General features: G+C 56.9%; 3 protein-coding genes across 7 annotated transcripts; 1 reads left to right on the plus strand and 2 right to left on the minus strand.

Moving 5' to 3' along the window:
* Positions 1 to 1,642: 1,642 nt before the first annotated feature.
* On the minus strand, positions 1,643 to 8,056 carry CUNH11orf52 (chromosome unknown C11orf52 homolog). Of its 2 annotated transcripts, XR_005953354.1 has the most exons (5): positions 7,460 to 8,056; positions 4,702 to 4,742; positions 3,999 to 4,045; positions 2,911 to 3,259; positions 1,643 to 1,962 (listed from the first exon to the last, which is right to left on the minus strand). XR_005953354.1 is itself a non-coding variant. In XM_041413895.1 (4 exons), exons 1-4 carry the CDS (start codon positions 7,624 to 7,626, stop codon positions 3,008 to 3,010), a joined length of 507 nt encoding a protein of 168 aa, XP_041269829.1. In that variant the 5' UTR covers positions 7,627 to 8,056; the 3' UTR covers positions 1,643 to 3,007. The 2 variants fall into 2 exon arrangements, 1 of the variants encoding a protein (XP_041269829.1); XM_041413895.1 differs by having other exon boundaries at positions 1,643 to 3,259.
* Positions 8,057 to 11,004: 2,948 nt separating this feature from the next.
* HSPB2 (heat shock protein family B (small) member 2) lies at positions 11,005 to 12,994 on the minus strand. Its single transcript, XM_041413919.1, has 2 exons — positions 12,776 to 12,994; positions 11,005 to 11,891 (listed from the first exon to the last, which is right to left on the minus strand). The coding sequence occupies exons 1-2, from the start codon at positions 12,867 to 12,869 to the stop codon at positions 11,440 to 11,442; spliced, it is 546 nt and encodes a 181-aa protein (XP_041269853.1). The 5' UTR covers positions 12,870 to 12,994; the 3' UTR covers positions 11,005 to 11,439.
* On the plus strand, positions 12,099 to 17,378 carry CRYAB (crystallin alpha B). 4 transcript variants are annotated; one of them, XM_041413921.1, is made up of 3 exons: positions 12,099 to 12,161; positions 15,962 to 16,084; positions 17,034 to 17,378. In XM_041413921.1, exons 2-3 carry the CDS (start codon positions 15,962 to 15,964, stop codon positions 17,235 to 17,237), a joined length of 327 nt encoding a protein of 108 aa, XP_041269855.1. In that variant the 5' UTR covers positions 12,099 to 12,161; the 3' UTR covers positions 17,238 to 17,378. The 4 variants fall into 4 exon arrangements, with proteins under 4 accessions (XP_041269855.1, XP_041269857.1, XP_041269854.1 ...); XM_041413923.1 differs by lacking the exon at positions 12,099 to 12,161 and adding an exon at positions 12,189 to 12,206; XM_041413920.1 differs by lacking the exon at positions 12,099 to 12,161 and adding an exon at positions 14,390 to 15,051.
* Positions 17,379 to 18,812: the final 1,434 nt, after the last annotated feature.

Here is an 18,812-nt window from a genome sequence, read left to right on the forward strand (position 1 = left end):
TGGGATGCAGGGGCTCCCTTTCATCCCCTCTCCCTCCTGCAGAGCCCCCTCCTGCCCCAACACCAGCCCAGCAAAGGCAAAATGTTCCAAATGTTCTCCTTTTCCCTGCCAGGCTCAGGTACAGCCCAGCTCAGAGGTTTTCTCATCAAAGATTTCCTTCTGCAGGAGTTTTTTTTTTTATCTCTGCCTGAATGCCAGGGAACAGAAACCAGGCTGGACATGCTGAGCCATTCTCCTGTCCATTGTGGGGACACAAATGGGCATGGGGTGGGTGTGTGGGCTAAAAATAACTTTTAAAAATTAAATTGCACTTCTCCCTTTGTGCTTGACTCCCAAGTTTCCAGCTGCTTGTGGCAGGGAAAGTTTTTTTGCTGTCACTTCTGTGCCTCTCAGTGCTGCTTTTGCAAGAAGCCTCTCACTAACAGGAAAAACCTTCAGAATTCTCCCCGAATTTTCAAAAGGAATCCTCTGCCCAGTGACTCCAACCCCCTCGGGGCAGTGACACCCAAAGGATGCCACCAAAGGGTGCCCCAGCAGCTGCCCCTGGGGTGAGAGAGCCCAGCCAGGCGTGGTGGCATTGGGCTGGTGGCACTGGGCTGGTGGCACTGGGCTGGTGGCATTGCCATCTCCTGGCCACTTCCAGCATGACCCCAGCCCTTGTCCTTGCACACTTCTGGTCACTGAATCGGGGTTGGGGGGGTGAAAACAAAGGAGGAATTCCTGGGGCAGGGATTCCTGGGGCAGGGATTCACCCGTGGGGTTTGTGGGGCCGTGACTGCAGCAAGAACCCAAAGAGCTGCCTAAGGCCACTCTGCACTCGTGTCACCGACCCCAAAGTCCTCTGAAGCACCAAAAGGGACAGAAAGGACACCAAAAAGGCTGCTGGGAACTCACAGAGGCTGCAGGAGGCTGAGGGGGGTGGCGGGGCCCCGTGCCCATCAGAGTCCCCATGCTGGATGTCACCTCAGTGCCAAGGGGGGTCCCAGCACTCCTGAACCTGAGGGGAACAGCAAATCCACCAGGGATTGGGATGGGATGGGATGGGATGGGATGGGATGGGATGGGATGGGATGGGATGGGGTCTGGAGCCTGGGGACACCCAGGAGCAGGGCTGGGATGGGCTGTGGGATGGGAATGTGGGGAACAGCAGCAGGAACAGGAGCAGGGCAGTGCTGGGGGCTGAGGAGAGGCTGGGGATGGGGTGGCACGGGGAGAAATGGGGACAGAGAGAGGCTAGGGGTGGGATGGGACGGGACTGGGTGGGGCTGAGGTGAGATGAGGGGGGATGGGGTGAGGTGGGACGGGACGGGACGGGATGGGATGGGATGGGATGGGATGGGATGGGATGGGATGGGATGGGATGCGGTGGGTACGAGGACCCGCACCCCCGGCCCTACCTGCTCCCGGCGCGTCTCCGGTTGCCACGGGAACGGGGGCGGGATGGCGCTGGCTCCGCCCCGGCATCGGGGGCCGGGATCGAGATCGGGATCGGGATCGGGATCGGGATCGGGATCAGGGAAGCCCCTGCCCAGCCCCGCACCGCCGCCCCAGCAGCGGGACCCTCTGTGTGCCCCAGCCCCGCAAAGCCTCGCCCAAAGTGCGGATTTCTCAATTAAAACTGAATATTGCTTCTTTAATGATACACCAGCACTCGTTTGGCACACACGGCAACCGCGGGCAGTACAGGAGATTTTAATATTCAGTGCAAAACAGAGTCCTTCAGGAAAATCTCTACTGCAGAACACGTGGATTCCACAATTCCCCATGGAAAGCCCGGGGAAAATCACCGGAATGGGAGCGTGGAATTGTCTCTAGGATGAGCTGTGCTTCCAGGAACAGCCCCGAGGGTGGTGTGGAAGCCAGAGCTCCTCGGGGAATGGGAGATAAAGAACCATTCCAGGGGCTCGGGCACTCATTAAAACACGTAGGAAAATGGGAAGATTGGTCCTCAAACACTTCCACCTTGGCAAACACAGCAGAGAAAAATAAAGAGCAGCTTTATTTTTCACCACGAGCAGGAACTCCTTCGTGCTTTTCCCACCCTGTTGAGTTATAAACTGCGAAGTTCTGTGTGTTTATAAAAGGAACCATCTCCAAACGTGCCCAGGGCTGCCCCAGAATCTGCTCTGCAGGCCGTGACTGAGGAGCAGAACATGCCAGGCCTTGCTTTAGCGCCTGCAGATGGGGTTTGGGGAGCCCTGGTGCCCTGCCAGTGCTGCCCAGTTTGCACCATTGCTACACTGAATTGTGGACACTATTTCAAATCCAGAAAGAGAGGTGGAGCTGTCAGCCCCACGAGGTGTGTGCTCTGTGTCACCGGGGTTTATAACCAGGGCTGGCAGCACAAAATGGTGGAAAAGTGGAGGCAAAGTGCAAAGTCTTCTCTGCAGCTGCCCAGGGTTCATTCCCAGTATCCCAGGCAGCTGCTGGACTCGGAGAAGTGCCCTAAACAGAGGCAGTGATCTGCAGCTAAACTAAACTGCAATTTCTCCTGGTTTCACTTCCAGTCCCAGCCAGGAGCTCTGTCCTCGCTTGTTTGCACAGGGGAATGAGGATGCACCTCTGAACAGCCCATCAGTGACAGAAATCATTCTGCACCCTCCCAATTCTGCATTTCTGGCTGCCAGGTGCTGTGCCCCTTAGTGCTGAATTCCTGGATTCCCAGAGGCAGCAGCAAAACCTCCCTTCAGTGCTGAACTCCTGGATTCCCAGAGCAGCATTCCCAAGGCTGGAGCTGTGCCCCAGCAGGGATTCTCTGCCTGCAGCCCTGAGCCTCCAGCAGCTCTGGCAGGGCTGGCAGGAGCTGGCTGCCAGCTCCAGGGGCAGCTCTCCCGAGGGGAGCAGGCGTTTTTTCCCAGCACAATCAGAGGGGAATCTCCTCAGTGAGAATGTCTGAGGTGGGACACACACCTCTCCCAACTCCCAGCCGTGCCCACGAGGTTTCCTTGCGCCGACAGCTGCGACCTCCTTTTCCTGCCGAAAGACGAGGACGAGGCCACGGAGTCTTTCAGACCAAGGTCCCGTTTTTGCTGTCGTACTTGAGCCTGGCCCTGGGGAAGTTGAGGGTGGCGTACTCGGTGGCGTTCTGCAGCTGCAGGCTCCTCAGCTCGGCCGCCGAGCGCTGCCCTGCCCTGGAGAACACCTGGATGTCGGCGTAGTGGATGCTGTCCTCCTGCTGCGCGGCCCTGGGCCTGCTCAGCGTGGCATACACAGGCACCTCTGGGACATCTTCACACGTGGGGACAGGGCCTGGCACAGCCTGCTCAGAGAGGGAGAAAATGAGAGAAGTTTTGCCAGAGTCGGCCTGAGGGACTTTAGGGAGTTGAGGGTAAATTATTGTTATTATAAAGGACCTGGAGGTGGTGCTTTCCTACTCGCTGTTTTCTTGTTTTTCTCAAAGATTGTTTAGAAGAAGGGCATTAATTAGCCAAGCAGGTGAAATGGATGAACTAAATGACCAATCAATCTGCCTGGATGGGAACAGCTTATAAAAAGGAGCAGTTCCAAATATAGAGCACGTTATGTCGATCAGCCTGTGGTGAGTCTGTGTCATTTCTTACTCAACAGCGACATGGGGACCTGTGAGGGGGACAAAGCTCTGGGAACTCAGCTCCCCATGCTGCCCCAGCCTCTGGCACCCCTGGCTGCTCCCACCCTGATGGGTTTCTCTTCCTGCCAGCTCTTAGGAGCTCTCAGAGAAACCATCACACCTGAGATAGCCCAGCTACCCCAAACAGCATCAAACCAGCAGGATGGCTTCTGAGGCAGCATTGGAGACAGAACAATTTGGTCACTCCCTCCACAGGGGGCACATTCCTACAGGCAGGGGGCAAAAAATGTGGGAAAAGCCACGGGCACGTGCCCAGGTTAGAGGCTGCCCAGCAGGAGAGGATTCTGGATCCTGCCCCGTGCCCTCCTGGCCCACGGAGCTCAGGGCAGCTCTGTCTCCTCCACCCACGCTCAGGGACTCAGGGAAAACCCTCTGGGCAGTTGTTTACCTTCCTGCCAGGCTGCTGCTGTTGAGCCTCATGCCTCACATTAGCTCCTGCAAAAGAAACAGCAGGAGGTCAGCTTAAACCAGTTTGTTGCTCCACCTTGGGATGCTGTGCGGGCTCTCCCCCTGGGCACAAATCAGATTTCCAACTCATCTGACTCCCTCAGCCCTAGTGTGTCCAAGAAGAAAGCCTGGGCTTGTTTCTTTGGGGAAAATGAGGTTTCCCAGGATGGCAGCATGCTGTGGAGCACGGAGTCCTTGGCAAAGCCACAGACACAGCACAGAGAGTTTCTTGTCAGGCCCTCGGAGGAGTCAGATCCTCTTTAACTTTGTGATTTCCTCTGCTGCCTGGCAAACAAGTTTCGCTCAGCACGGTCCAAAGGCCACAGCACACAGCTTGAGGAATGCCCTTGATGCTGGGAGTGCTGTCAGAGGGATGTTTGCAGCTCCTGCCCTGCTGGAGAGCCCTTGGCTGTGTTTCGAGGAGGGACTGGGTTGTTTTAAAAGCACTGCTGAAGTCCCTTCCTTCCCCAAATTCATGGCACATCACCCTCCTTGCTTTAAGATTTAAAGAAATGCTGCCTCAAGCTTCTCCTGAGGCAGGTTCAGTGCAAAAGGAGCGTGGGAGGGGAGCTCAGCCTCAGGCTGGGCACGGATGTCACCTCCCCAGGGGCTCTGTCACTCACAGCGCTGTCACCCACCCTTACCTTGCTTCTCCTTCTTCCTCTTGAAAGGTGAAGGACACTTCCTGCAATCAGAGAGACACATCAGCCCTGAAAAAAGGTCTCCGAATTTTCCACTGCAAGAAAACTGAAAAACAACTTCTAGCTTCAACTGTAATGTACCAACTCTTAGTGATTGGAGAACAGCAACATGAATATGGTAATTACAGTAGTTATGATGGGCTATAGGTAAAAGTCAAGGTATAGATTGGTTCTACTGTATGAAGATGCTCAGCAAAGAAAAGTATAGAATGCATTGTAACCAAAATTAAAGGGTCCCCAGGCTGCCTGCAGCTGGAGCTGACAGCTGTGGGCACAGGCTCTGTTACCCACACCCTGGCCTGCGGTGACATCTTCGGAACAATAAACTGCATTTGGAAGAGCTGCCTGCAGTCCCACATCCCTCATTTCAGCTCTTACAGCAGGCAGAGCCCTGGATGGGCTCAGGGAATGCTGCGTGTCCCACAGGCTGAGCCCTGGCACAGAGCAGTGCCCCGGGCAGGGCTGTGCCTGTGCCAGCTCTCCCAGGCAGCTCCAGGGGTGTGCAGCCATGCCCTGGCACTGCAGTGGGAAAACAAAAACCCCGGGAATGCGGGCAGGGAGCTCTGGAATGGGCAGTAATGATTAACCAGCCTGGGCAGGCAGAGGCAGTTTGGGCAGGACGGGGTGGCCGAGGATCCAGCGCTGCCACAGGGGCACCTCCTGCCCTCCACGGGCAAAATCCAGGCGGTTCTTCCCAGGAATTTGGGCTTTAACTCACAGCAGCACCCCTTTGTGGAGCTCTCACAGCCTCCTCCTCCTCCTCCTCCTCTGTCTGCAGCGTCTCCTCCTTGCCCAGGTTTGTGTGGAGAGCACTTCCCTTCCTGCCAGCAGCCAGGCAGGGAGGATTCCACCAAACCAGCACGTTTTGGGACATTTCCCTTCCTGCCAGCAGGATTCCACCAAACCAGCACCTTTGGGGCATTTCCCTGCCCCCATTTCCCTTCTTCCATTTCCCTTCAGCAGCCAAACATGAAGTATTTCACCAAACCAGCAACTTTTGGGACATTTCCCTTCCTCCATTTCCCTTCAGCAGCCAGACGTGAAGTATTTCACCAAACCAGCACTTTTTGGGGCATTTCTCTTCCTGTCAGCACTCAGGAATGGAGGGTTTCACCAAACCAGCACCTTTTGGGGCAGCAGCAGCAGGGTCCCTCCCCTCTCTGGGCAGACCTTCCAGGCTGCCTCCCTCGGTGCAGGGAACACTGCAGGCAGTGTGTGGGCTGCAGCTATTCCTGTCTGCAGGATAATCACAGCCAGGCATCTCCCCGGGAATGGGGACACGTGTGGCTCGGGGAATGGGAGCAGGGAAGCCTCTCCCCTGCTCTCCAAAGCGGGTCAGGCAGCTAGAGCTCCCAGGCTGAGAGGATTCTCCAGGGCAGCAGGCACAGCCCCGCTCCTGCACTGCTGCCTGACTCTCCCCGTGCCCAGGCCAGGCTGATTCCTGCCCCACACAATCCTGGGGCCTGGATTTGGGCAGCTTGCCCTGTCTGTGCCACTCTAGTGCCACTTGGATGGTGAGAGCCTGGGCTTGCCCTGCACGGGGCAGAGGAGCCGGACCCGAGGGCACAATTCCTTCATCAATGACTTCCCAGACAGAATCGATTTGCTGTGACAGCTTTTCCTTACAGACCTCAGACTGTGCCCCGGGCATCCCCTGATCGAGCCCTTGCCTGCTGATGCCCTGGGTGCCTCATTTACCCCCTGCCACAGGGCAGAGGAAATAAAAATGGGAGTTTTGGTGGTGGCCAGCTTTCCACCTCCCACCTTCAACTCCTGTTCCGAAATCCCAAACTCCTCGAGGCTCAGGGCTTGGAAGAAGCTCTCTGTCCTCAGCTCCTGAGCCTTCCTCCACTAGGTGATGCTGTGCCTCTCGGAATTATTAACCACCGGATGAATTTCTCGTACTTTGAACAAACGCAGCGTCGGAGAGAGAACGCCCTGGGAGCTTGGTCTGAAATTCACGGCTCTTCCCCTGGCAGAGCTGAAAATATTCCCACTTGGCAGCGAGTGCTGCCCTTTCTCTGCGAGCAGGAGGTGCAGGGCACAGCAGGAGCCAGGAGGGATTAAAGTGCCACCCTCCCTGCCAGGGAGAAAGAGCCACAGCATCTCAACAACGTGGATTTCCCGAGCAGAAATAAACCCGGACAGGGAGAGGGGCTGGGACAGCTGCGGGCAGGACGGGGTGGCTGAACCCCTCAAAGGGACACCTTATGGAGCTCTGGCATGAGCAGAGAGATTTGAGGACAGCGATTTGAGGACAGGGATTTGGGATTTCCCCAGCTCCTTGCCAGCTGCTGGGCGGCTGCATCACCCCAAGCTGCCCCTCCCGCCCGGGCTGGGATGTGACAAACCCCCCTTGTCCCAGGGACCCCTCAAAGGGACACCTTATGGGAGCTGTGGCATGGGCACAGCGATTGAGGACAGCGATTTGCCATGTCCCCAGCTCCTTCCCAGCTGCACCACCCCAAGCCGCCCCTCCTGGGCTGGGATGTGACAAACCCCCCTCGTCGCGGTGTCGCCGTGCCCCGGGCACCTGCAGAGCTCTGCTGCCGTGCCCAGCTGTGCCCGGCGGGCAGGGACAGGGCTCAGAGCCCCGGCCAGCCCAGCAGAAGGGCGCGGAGCTCCCGCATCCTCCCGGATCCCGCCGCTGCCCGGTGCCCGGTGCCCGGTGCCCGGTGCCCGGTGCCCGGCCCGCACTCACCAGCGCCAGCCGCAGCCGCACAGGTTGCCCATGTCGCTCCCTCCTTCCCCGCCGATCCCGAGCTCTCCGGGCAGGCTCAGCTTGTATTTCCTGGTTCCTGCTCGGCCCCTGGCTCTCGGGGAGTGTCTGCCAGTGTCGGGTTTCGGAGCGCTGGCCCCGTGTGCCATCTACCGGAGCTGTCCCCGCTGCCGTGTCCCCTGCGGCCAAAACTCGCCTTTGTCACCCGTCCCTCCGCTGTCCCTCTGTCCCCGCAAAAGGGGACGGAGGAGGGACTTCAGACAAAAGGAGAAGCCCCAGGGTGGGAGCTCGGTGCTGTTCCCGCTGCCCATCCTCGCACCCCGGGGAAAGCTGTGCCAGGTGTGGCACACCTGGGAACCAGAGGATTTCCTGCAGTTCTTTTCTCAGTGAGGTCTGCTGCCGCTGCCCCACGGCCTCAGGGACGGTGGAAATCCACTTTCTTTCAAGCTAGCTGGGTAAAAGGGTTCAGTTCTGTGCCTTTGAGAGTGCAGGGTCCCAGGAGAGCCCCCACAGCCTCAAGGAGCTGCAGAGCAGCTCTCAGCTCAGCCCCAGTGGGTCAGATGGGAACAGGGACCTGCATTTCACCTCTGTGCCCCGGGTGAGACCCCTCAGAGTGGCCAGCCTGAGTGACCAGAGCCCTGGTCACTGCTGCACCTAAGGATTGGGTAATTCCTGGGACCTTGTCCCAGGCAGGTCTAAGAGAACAGATCCTCCTGAAAGATATCATTTAAATGTCATTCTCGAGCAGCAACTCTGCCCACAGCTCTGACCTGGCAGCCAGCCCTGGTTCTGAACAGGTCTGATCCCTCCAGGGGTGTCCAACAACAGAGTGAGCATTAATTCACATTTCTGTGGCAGGAGCTGGCTCTGCTTCCTACTCCAGGTGTACCCACGCTCTCAGCCAGGCTCACAGCCCCAGCTACCCCCTGCCCCAGGGCACAGCAAGGCTTGGACCTGCCCAGGAGTGGCAGAAGGAGCAGGATTCTGCTTTGGAAGGGTCACAGCTGGCTCTGGGTGAGCAGCACTGTGACCTGCCTTGCTCTGATACTGCTCCTCAGCTTGGGGCTGGAGAAACGCCACAGAATTTAGGATGAGATCTGTGCAGACAGCTGGGATTCTGTGTTCTCAGGCTGCTGCAGAGTCCAGGTGCTCCCAGGAGCCCGTCCCTGCCTGGGAAGCTGCAGACTCTGTGTCTCTGTCTCTGTTGTTTTAATGAGCCAGCGTCTGTTGTGATTTCTGGGATAACTCGGGCTTTGTTGCTTTGTGGGGAAGGAGCAAAAAAAACCGGCTGGGAGCCTGTTCCCATCAGCCTCTCCCACAAACACTGGAGCTGCCGCTTTGAGCTCCAGCAGAGAAACAGAAAAGCATCACAAACACTGGCGGGGCCGGCAGCGCTTGGCTGCCACCCCGCATTCCCTGCCGGCGGTGTCTGCGGGGATGGGAGCGGGGACAGCCTGTCCTGCAGGGGACAGCGGGGACAGCCCTGCCCGCCCCGGGCACTGCCAGCCCCTGTCCTGCTTCGTGACACAGCTGTGACACCGGCACGGCACAAGAGCCCGGAGGGGAGAATGAGCAGGGGACAGCAAAACCAGGGCCAGGGGACAGCAAAACCAGGGCGAGGGGAATGAACAGGGGACAGCAAAACCAGGGCCAGGGGAATGAAGCGGGACAGGAAAACCAGGGCCAGGGGAGAGCAAAACCAGGGCCAGGGGATTGAAGAGGGACAGGAAAAAGAGGGCCAGGGGAATGAACAGGGGAGAGCAAAACCAGGGCCAGGGGATTGAACAGGGGACAGCAAAACCAGGGCCAGGGGACAGCAAAACCAGGGCCAGGGGATTGAAGAGGGGAGAGTAAAATCAGGGCCAAAGCACAGAATTGGATAGTCACTACTAATTCTGGGCATTTTTATGGCAAGAGGTCCCTCAGGCACCAGGACACGTGTGGTGCAGCACACAGGGCTGGCATGGTCTATCAGAAATGCAGAGGAGAGCTCTGTGCTGGTCTGGGCACTCCTTTTGTCTCAGAATCCTCTCCCAGGGCAGCCCCAGAGCTGTTTCAGCCCCCGGAGCTGCTGAGCAGGCACAGATGGCACCTGATGGTCCAGGCTGTGCCACGTGTGCCAGGCTGTGTGGGTGCTCTCCTTGCCCATCACCTGCTGGCCATCCCCCATCCCCAGCCAGGGCAGGAGCTCGTCCCCATCACAGGAAACCTGCAGGGAGCAAAGGGAAGCACTTTTGCCAGAGCAGGGGCAGAGAGAAGCCTTTTTGAGCTGCTAACAGAGTGTGTCTGCGGGTCTGAGGAAGATTTTAGGAGGGGAGTGAGGAAATGGTGGCCATGCCTGAGCCCACACACACCCCTGGGGCTCTGCTCCCACCACGGGGCTCAGGAGCTCAGCCCTCCTCATCTGGGGTCTGGGTGAAAGGTGATTCAAAGCCCCAAGCCCAGAATTAAGCTGGGATTATTATTAATGACTTAGACAACGCCCGTTGGAAAGGTGATTTTTTATTTTGACAGTTTATCTGGTTCTACTCCAGGGGCCAGGGCAGGAGGTTGGGCACTGAGGGCACGGGCACTGAGGGCAGCGGCTCTGCCTCGCTGTGCCCCCTGAGCCTGGCAGGCAGGGCTGCTCCTCATCTGACTGATCCCCAGGGCAGAGAGCTGAAAATAGCTGGGCAGCGCCCTGCTCTGCATCCCACTGGGCCTGGCAGGGGGCAAAAATCAGCCTGATATCCGTGTTCCAGTCCCGAGGGATGTTTTGGGCAGGGCCTGAGGGGGCATTGCTGCCCCGGGGTGGGCAGAGCCACAGGGAGTGAGGGAAGTCACATCCCCCAGGATTTTGGAGCCTCCCCTCCTCTCTGTAGGGAGAGCAGCACCAGGCATGCCAGGCACCCCCAAATTTAGCCACTGACACAGCATTTTGTGTGCCTGGCTTGGCTCTGACGACACAAGGGTGGCAACTGTCACCTGCTGAGCCCTGGGGCCGCCGGGGCGGCAGCTGCCAGCGCAGCACACACGATCCCTGTCCCCACCACGGGGACATTGCTCACGTAGCACCACAGTGTCTGCAAAAGGGGCCGAATTCAGCCCCTCCCTGCCTTCACAGACAGGGCTGGGGCACCAGCCAGGCAGCTGGGGTCTGAGCAGAGCCTTTCCCGTCAGGATTTTGGGTTCAGTCCCCCCACAGAGGGCTGTGTGTGAGGGATGTCCCGCAGCTGAAGGGCTGAGCAGGCACAGGCTGTGCTGGGCGTTCATTTGTGCCCCATTAACTCGGGGTCCTTCCAGCTGCAGCTCTGGAGATGCTCAGGGACCTTCCAAGGGCTCATCACTCCTCTCACCTTTTTGTCCTTGAGGTCACCTCACTCTGGGCTCCCTGAACCAGCAGCTGGGCCAGGGGGGTGGGGCACAGATGTGGCACAGTCCCTCCATGTCCCCACTGGTGCCACTTCCACAGGTGAGCACAGTGCCAGCTGGGCACTGTCCACCCTCCCTGCTGCACAGGAGCAACACGAGTCCAAGGCAAACAAGAGAAGAGCAGAGGCAGATTTATTCCTCTCTCCTCCTGATTGCTGCAGGCACTTTTACAGACCAACACCCACCTTGCACAGCCACGAATCTCAGCCTCCAGCTCAGGAGCCAGGCACTGGGATCCCCTTTTCTCTTCCCAGTGCCTTTCTGGGCTAGAGCTCAGTCCATTGAGACACAGCCTCACAGTTAAGGGTGAGAGCAGAGCTGCCTGCATGCTCACCTGACCTAGGAGAAAACTTGCATTACAGTCACTCACACTCACACTTCAGTCCCACTCTTTTTTCCAGTTCCAAGTCCCTTTTGTTCCCAGCCATCAGCCTCGAGAAGCAGAAGTGTGGCTGCCTCAAGGCCCTGTTAAACACTGATGGTGAGGAACAGGGGTCTGGCACTGCGGATTCCCCATCCCTGTCCCCCCCACCTTCCCAGATCTGCGGCCTTTAGGATTTTTCCTTCTCTTTTCCTTCCTCAGCCTGTTCCTCCTTCCCCACTGGCTGCTCCTGCTGGGTTATCTTCACCTCGTTGACCCTGGCCTTCACCTCCTTGCCCGTCCGGGGAGCCACAATGCTCAGGATGCCATCGTGGGACAGGGTGGCCCTGACCAGCAAGGGATCCACGTCCAGGGGCAGGATGTAGGTCCTGGTGAACTCCCTGGAGATGAAGCCGTGGCGATCAGCCTTCTGCGGGTGCTGCCCCACCACCTCCAGCAGGTTGTCCACGGTGCGGACGCTGAGCTCGTCGGGCAGGAACTGGCAGACGTCCAGGAACACCTGGAACTTGTGCTGGTTCAGGCAGATCTCCGAGGTGCCCCTCTCCAGCTGCTTGTTGATGCGGGGTCGGATGTAGTAGCCGTGGTACAGGGCAGGGGCTAAAATCTCCGACGGGGACACACCTGCAGAGGAGACTCAGTGAGGAGTTTCCCGGCTGGAGCAGCACACAGGAGCAGTTTGGGACCTGGAGAACACCTTGCCTTTGCCACATGCCCACAGCAGGGGTGGAGTCTGCTGCAGTTCCCACCTTTGTGCCCCTAAAACCCACCCAGAGCCACATCCCTGCCAGCTGCTGCCCAGAGCTGCCAGCGAGCCCGGGGCTGGCATCCAGCTTCACATGTTGGGTGCACGGGGAGAGCCTGCTGGGTGCTCTGCGAGCTCTCCACAGCCAGGGATGGGCATGGAAACTGCTGACGGCGAACAACTAAAGGCCTTTTGTGTGCCATTGTCCGCAGGGCTTTCCTTGGAGCTTTTTGCCTTTTCACGCTGTTGTGCTGGTGCTGAATGGTTCTGCTGCTGCCCACATTCCTTCCCCTCGGCCAGCCGCTGCCCAGCTTTGTGCTGAACGCCCCAGCTCAGCTTTTCTCCACATCCCCCCCGGCTGGAAAAGCTTCCCCCCCCTCCCCTGAGCGCTTTTGCTCCATGTTTTCACAGCATGTGCATGAATGCCAGAGCATGGCTGGCACGAGGGAGGGAGGGATGGGCAGCACTGGGCATGGATGGGGAAGTGGACATGAAGAGAGAGACCCTCGCTATTCCCTGGCTATTCCCTGGTCATTCCCTGGCTAGTCCTTGGATATTTTGTTTTTTCCCTGGTTTTTCCCTGTCTATTCCCTGTTTTTTCCTGGCTATTCCCTGGCTGTTCCCCCTTGATTTGATCTGAGTTCCTCCACTCAAAATTCCTTCCCTCTCTGGGGCTCAAGCTCCCCAGAGGGAATTCCACCAGCCCTGCAGCAGCAGAGGGGAGAAAGTTGCAAAGAGGGGGAGATCCCACCTCCTTCCTTACCTTCTCCAAAGTTCTGGTCATAGATCTTGCTGGGGTTGGCAAACTCATACTCAGAGCTCATGGGGTAGGCGTGGGGCACGGTGCGGGCGGCCATGGCGTGTCCAGGACAGACACCTTCCTTCTTTCCTTCCTTCTTTCCTTCTTTCCTTCCTTCCTTCCTTCCTGTCTGCCTTCCTTCCCAGCCCTCACTGCCTCTCCAAGTGAGGGCTGCAGGCTGCAAGGCTCCAGCTGGGTGGATTCCAAAGGGAGGAGTGTGTGAGTGATAAAAAAGAGGGACCAAAATAGCCCCGTGCAGGCCCCAGGACGCCGGGCCAGGGCAGCTTCTCTCTGCATTCCAGCAGGGAGGGCAGGGGACACCTCGGGGACACCTTGGAGACCCCTCCTGGAGCAGAGGGTGATGGGCAGCCAAGCCCAGCCCAACTCAGGGGCTGAGGGGAGCAGGACAGACCCCAGGCTCTGCTGCTCCAAAGCAAGAGGGGCTCGTTGGAGCAGCTCAGGGAGTCCCTGGCACTGGAATTGGTGGCCCTGAGCCCCCGTGGGTGGCTGGGGCCTGTTCAGCCCGTGCAGTGAAGCCACTGCCCACACCCATTGCCCACCCTGAGCTTGGGGCTCAAAGCCCTCCTGTTCCCTCCGTGAGGAGCCTGATCTCCCCAGGAGCTGAGCTCGAGTCTCCTGTTCCTTCAGTGGTGAAGGGCTGCGGGAGGGAAGCAGGGATCCAGGTCCCACTGCTGTCACCTCCCCAGCCTGAACCCTGCCCAGGCTCTTCCCTTGGCCAGGGTTTGGCACAAGGCCATGGAGAAATGCTGGTGCCAGTTAACCCAGGCTCTGAAGCTGGCCTCAATCCAGTTTTACTGAGCAGGGCTGGTGGGCTGCTGGTGCTGCAGCAGGGGAGGAGTGCCCAGCTGAGCCCTGCACACCCTGAAAGCAGAGATTTCCTTGAGCCCTGCAGTGCGGGAGAGCAGGTGCAGTGCTGCTGATGTAATGGGGACTTGGAGAGGGTATTTATGGCCTGGGCTGCTGCACAGAGCAAATCCTGCTCCCTATTCTTGCAGGCAAGCTGAGAGGAAGAGGCTCAGAGCCTTTGGCAAAGAGATGGCAGAGCTGGCAGTGCCTCTGAGGCAGAAATTGTGTTTAGATTGTGAGCTCTCACAGGCAGAGAAGCTGTTGCTCTTCAACAGAAGCTAAGCTGAACCCATTCCTGTGATTTGTGTTCACGGGCAAGGCAGGAATTAAAATAACTGTATGAATTGTTAGGGGGCAAGCTGCAGGAAAGCAGGTTTGTGCAGGGGCAGTGGTGTTCTGCACCCCTGGGTGCAGGTGTAGAGGTGTTCTGCACCCCTGGGTGCAGGGGCAGAGTTTCTGCACCCTAGGGTGCAGGGCAGCACCCTGGAGGCTGAGACTATGCCCAGGTTCTCTCTGGGCTCACAGCGTGGGGCTCTTCCCTCCAGAACAATGTGTTCTGCAGTGGGCAAAAGACAAGAGGTGTTGGTGGAGAGATCCATCCTTTATTCACACCCACCATGAGGGCAGCAGGGCTCGCTGGGCTGCACAGCTGCAGTGCCAGGATCCCAGCAAAGCCCTCCTGGCACCTTCCCTAGCCCTGATTTTGGGGCTCCCTTTGCTGCCGGGACAGGCTCAGCCCTGCTGGGTGATGCTGAGCTCCTGGGAACAAGGACCCCTTGTCCTGCTCCTCCTATCCAAAGATAGGAGCTGCATTGATCCCGCTGGCATCCAGGGCAGCTGGACCACGGGCCAAGCCTGCCCAGGACTGTGGATAAACAGCACGTGGGCAGCAGGGCGGGCACCGGGCCATTCTGCCTTCTTGCTGCCCCATTGGGCTCCTCTTCCTCCTCTCCCCTTCCCCCTCCTCCTCAGCAGCGAGCTCAAATCCCTCAGACAGCTACTGGGCACCGCCGAAGGGCCCAGCCCAGGAGTGGGACAATAAAATCCCTGACACCACTGTTCAAGAGGCCTCGGGGGGGTGGAAGGCCAGGCCAGCTGCGCGGGTATAAAGCCGTCCCCGCTCCCGGCACGGCACTGCAGCACAGTTGTTTGCCAGGCTCCTCCAGCGCTCTCCAATGGATATCACCATCCACAACCCCCTGATCCGCAGACCTTTCTTCTCTTGGTTGGCACCGAGTCGTATCTTTGACCAGATTTTCGGGGAGCACCTGCCCGAGTCGGAGCTGCTCCCTGTTTCCCCCAGCTTCAACCCCTTCCTGATGAGATCCCCCATCCTTCGGATGCCCAGTTGGCTAGAGACAGGACTCTCGGAGGTAATCTTTGCTTCTTTGGGCTCTTGGTGGCTGCTGGGGGCCCAGGAGAGCTGAGAGCTTGGAAGATGCTCCTAGGTGGTTTTTTTTAAGGAAGGAGGCTGGGGGAAAAGGTGCTGTGTTTGCACCTCTGCGTTGTTTGGGATGGAGCAAGTCTGGCCATGGTGATGGGGACAGAGCTCAGTGTGCGTGGCAGATCACCCTAGGAGCAGGCAGAGGAAAGAAGGAAACCTAATGAACCAAATTTCCCTAATTTCTCTAACTTCTCTAATTTCCCAGTCTGCTGCACCAAACTTTCAACCCCACTCCCACCCGAGAAGCGAAGAGCAGAGGGGCAGTGGGGTCCTCATGCCAAGCCGTGCAGGAGCCCATGGCTGCTGAGGGAAAAGGGCCTACTTTAAACAATCACTGCCCTGAAAAGCAGCCTTTTAATAAGATCCAGGACCCAGAGGATCATGGAGCAGGCGCCTCCTTCCTCCAGGGGCTGAGCCAAGAGGCTTTTGCCTGTCCTGCAAGTCACCTGTCTTATTTACAAGGAGCTTGAGGAGCTATTCCAAGCAGAAGGAGTGAAAGTATTATTTTAATCCTCGCATAATGTCCCTCTTGATTTAGTGACCTGGGTCTTGCTGCGCAGTGAAGCAGCCATAATGAAGAGTCAGCTTTAAATCAAGGGTCAGTTTTAACTAATTCAGGTGGAGAATCTCAGGTCCTGCAGTGATGGGCATTAGCACGAGGCCAGCAAGGGACAGAGCCACTCAGATCAGATCCCAAAATAAAGGTCAGTGTGCATGTAGAGACCAGCTTGAGTCTTGACCCACTGCACTGTTTTTTAAGCTGAAACCCTCACCTGCTCTTTCCTGAAGTCACCTCCTTGCTTTTGCTCTTTCCTGAAGTCACCTCCTGGTTTTTGCAGATGCGACTGGACAAGGACAAATTTTATGTGAACCTGGATGTGAAGCATTTCTCCCCTGAGGAGCTGAAGGTGAAGGTGCTCGGGGACATGATCGAGATCCACGGCAAGCACGAGGAGCGCCAGGTAGCCCCTGCTTTAATTCACCTCTGAGGGAGTCACTGGGAACTCCCTCAGCCCTGGTGACTGCAAAACAACCCCCTGCTCTTCTCAAATATTTGTCATTTTTAAAATCAAGATGCTCCATGCAATCCCCCCCAGCTGATCCCAGACAGGGCAGCAAGGGGGTGGAGGTTTATTGCTGATGTTGCATGAACTGTGAACTGAACTGGAAAATCATCTGTGAAATGGGCATTTTTGGGCTTCCCCTCTTTCTGGGAAGAGGCCAGGAATGCAGGGAGGTGTCCAATGAGCTAAAAATTAACTGTAACATTCAAGCCACATAAAAAATCAGTGCATTGCCCTGTGTGTTACCTTTCCTAGGCCCAGCTATCAGTTTCTAATCCTTAAAGTTGTGTTCTGCTGACATTCATCCCTCTCCCTGCTGGCTCTGGAGACCTGTGTGGACACTGGGCAGGCAGAAACACAAAGCCATGCCCAGAGCTGGATGGAACAGCATTTCCCAGTCCCCAAAGTAGCTGTGTCCCTGGAATTGTCACCCCTAGGAGCACAGCGTGTCACCAGGAGGTGCAGTGCTCCTGCAGCACGGGGGGCCTGTAATCCTGACACCATTTCTGGAATCCTTTTTGGCTAAGAAGACAAATCAGGCACTGAGGGTCTCGGGGGCAGGTGTGGCTGGAGAGGCACCTGGGGAATGGCACACAGAGTGCAGGGGAGCCTCTGGCTGGCACGGGGTGGGCACAAAGCCTCCCCCCGGAAACTCTGCAGGCACTGCCCCACTCCGGCTCTTTACATAGGGCAGCTCATCCTCAAAACCCTTTCAACTCCCTGAAAATCTTTCCTTTGAGAGCCCCAACTCCCTCTGAGCAAGACCCCGTGGTTGAGGCGGCACGGGGCGAACCCTCCTTAATTAAAGGGCTGTGTGGTCACGACTTTTCTCCTCCCCTTCGCTCAGGACGAGCACGGCTTCATCGCCAGGGAGTTCAGCAGGAAATACCGGATCCCGGACGACGTGGACCCGCTGACCATCACGTCGTCGCTGTCGCTGGACGGGGTGCTGACCGTCAGCGCTCCCCGCAAGCAGAGCGATGTCCCCGAGCGCAGCATCCCCATCACCCGAGAGGACAAACCGGCCATCGCAGGAGCCCAGAGGAAGTGAGCGCTGCTCTGCTGTCCCCAAAGCCACCCCTGGAGGGCCATTCCAGAGCTCTTTCCTCCGCCAGGTGCCGGCTGTGCTGAACGGCTGCTCGTATTATTTATGCTGAGTAAGTTTACTAACGAATAAAACCATGGAGAAGCAGTTTGGATTGGTTTGTTTTGGGTTGGGTTGAGAAAGGTGGAGAAAAGGTGCAGGGCAACACGGTTTTTGGGTGGCAGGTGTGTCCAGGACAGCTTATCTGGGTGCTCAGAAGCACTTTGCTCATCACACCTTGTGTTCTCTCTCCCTTCAACGCTGCCAGAGGATTTCAGAGTGTTTCACAAGCAACAGGAGAGTTTCTCCCGTGGAGATTAAACTGGTAAAACAGCTCCATGCCAATTGCAACCCATCTGAAGTGTGGGGATTTGATAACAGCTGGCTGCAAGACAACTGTATCTTAAATCTCTCCAATGATTCATGTGATGGAGAAACATCCAGGGGCTGCAGCCAGTTCAGAGCAGCTTCAGGTGAAAACTGCAGGGCTGCAGTAAACACACACATCTCCCCAAAGAGAGGGAAAACATCTTGCTCTGGTGATGCAAATCACATCCCTTTGAAACCCTGCTGTTAGTGCCCTTCAAACACTGAGCAGGATCTGATGTCTACAGCAATAATCTGATTTATGCCAGCATTGCTGAGTGATACAAACCACTACTAAAGTCCTTTTCAGGCATCTTCATCTGCCTAGCACCTCTCTTCAAAGGGGTAGAAAGGCAAGTTTGGATGACTGGAACTGAATTTCTGAAATTCATCTTCACAAAGGACAGATCTGTCACACAGATTATCAGACCCAGTCATGACCTGGCCTATTTTCTGTGTTCCTTACACCTGCTGAGACAAAAGTTCTGTTAGCAGGGCTCACAGCACACCTCAGCTGAGCAGGGAGGACATCCTGGTTGTAGGTGAGAGAAAGAAAATGAGCACTCTGTGATGCAGGGTTGCTGTCAAACACCCCCAATCCCCCCTCATTTCCAAGTCTGCTCTTTCCTATTAGCTGGTTCTAATTAGCTCTCCCAGCTCAGGTGTTAATTGGGCTTGTCTGGCCAGGCACAACCTCTGCACACAAGAACAAACCCCAGGCACACACAGAGCACAGATTAAAAAGCAGGAAGAACATTTCCCACATGGCTTTCATGGTCTTGGTGCTGAAGGAAATCACAGCACCGCTGGTTCCTGGGGTTTCTGCTGCTTCTCCTGCTTCCTTCTTGGTCCTTTCCTTCTCCACCTGCAGGCCTGGAGTGCAGCAGAGCTGGGCAGATGGGCTGCACAAAAGAGCTCAGGGTAGTGGCCTGGAAATCAATGAGGTTTTTGTTCAAATCCTAAAAGAATCAACACTGAAAGGAAGTCAATGTAAAATAGTAAGAATTTAGCCAGAAAGTGCAACTGAGGGAAATGTTTTTTTACAGCACAGGGGTTTTGTCAGGCTCAAATCAGCAGCCAGAAATGGGAATTTTGAGTGAAAGCTCTCTGGGGATAAACTGGATGAGGTCAGCCAGACAAGAATACTTGAAATGCAGAACCACTCCCTGAGTGACC

This window comes from Onychostruthus taczanowskii, unplaced genomic scaffold (genome assembly GCF_017590055.1).
Source record: "Onychostruthus taczanowskii isolate IOZ18803 unplaced genomic scaffold, ASM1759005v1 scaffold43, whole genome shotgun sequence".
NCBI classification, from domain to species: domain Eukaryota; kingdom Metazoa; phylum Chordata; class Aves; order Passeriformes; family Passeridae; genus Onychostruthus; species Onychostruthus taczanowskii.

Excerpts from the sequence above, each read along its gene's own strand:
- CUNH11orf52 (XM_041413895.1), bottom strand. The coding sequence starts at position 7,626 with ATGGCACACGGGGCCAGCGCTCCGAAACCCGACACTGGCAGACACTCC. Across the intron at positions 4,046-4,701 it reads GAGGAAGAAGGAGAAGCAAG|GAGCTAATGTGAGGCATGAG; the intron begins GTAAGGGTGGGT and ends TTTCTTTTGCAG. Across the intron at positions 3,260-3,998 it reads AGCAGCAGCCTGGCAGGAAG|GCTGTGCCAGGCCCTGTCCC; the intron begins GTAAACAACTGC and ends CTCTCTGAGCAG.
- CRYAB (XM_041413920.1), top strand. The coding sequence starts at position 14,854 with ATGGATATCACCATCCACAACCCCCTGATCCGCAGACCTTTCTTCTCT. Across the intron at positions 15,052-15,961 it reads TAGAGACAGGACTCTCGGAG|ATGCGACTGGACAAGGACAA; the intron begins GTAATCTTTGCT and ends TGGTTTTTGCAG. Across the intron at positions 16,085-17,033 it reads GCAAGCACGAGGAGCGCCAG|GACGAGCACGGCTTCATCGC; the intron begins GTAGCCCCTGCT and ends CCCTTCGCTCAG.
- HSPB2 (XM_041413919.1), bottom strand. The coding sequence starts at position 12,869 with ATGGCCGCCCGCACCGTGCCCCACGCCTACCCCATGAGCTCTGAGTAT. Across the intron at positions 11,892-12,775 it reads TGACCAGAACTTTGGAGAAG|GTGTGTCCCCGTCGGAGATT; the intron begins GTAAGGAAGGAG and ends TCTCCTCTGCAG.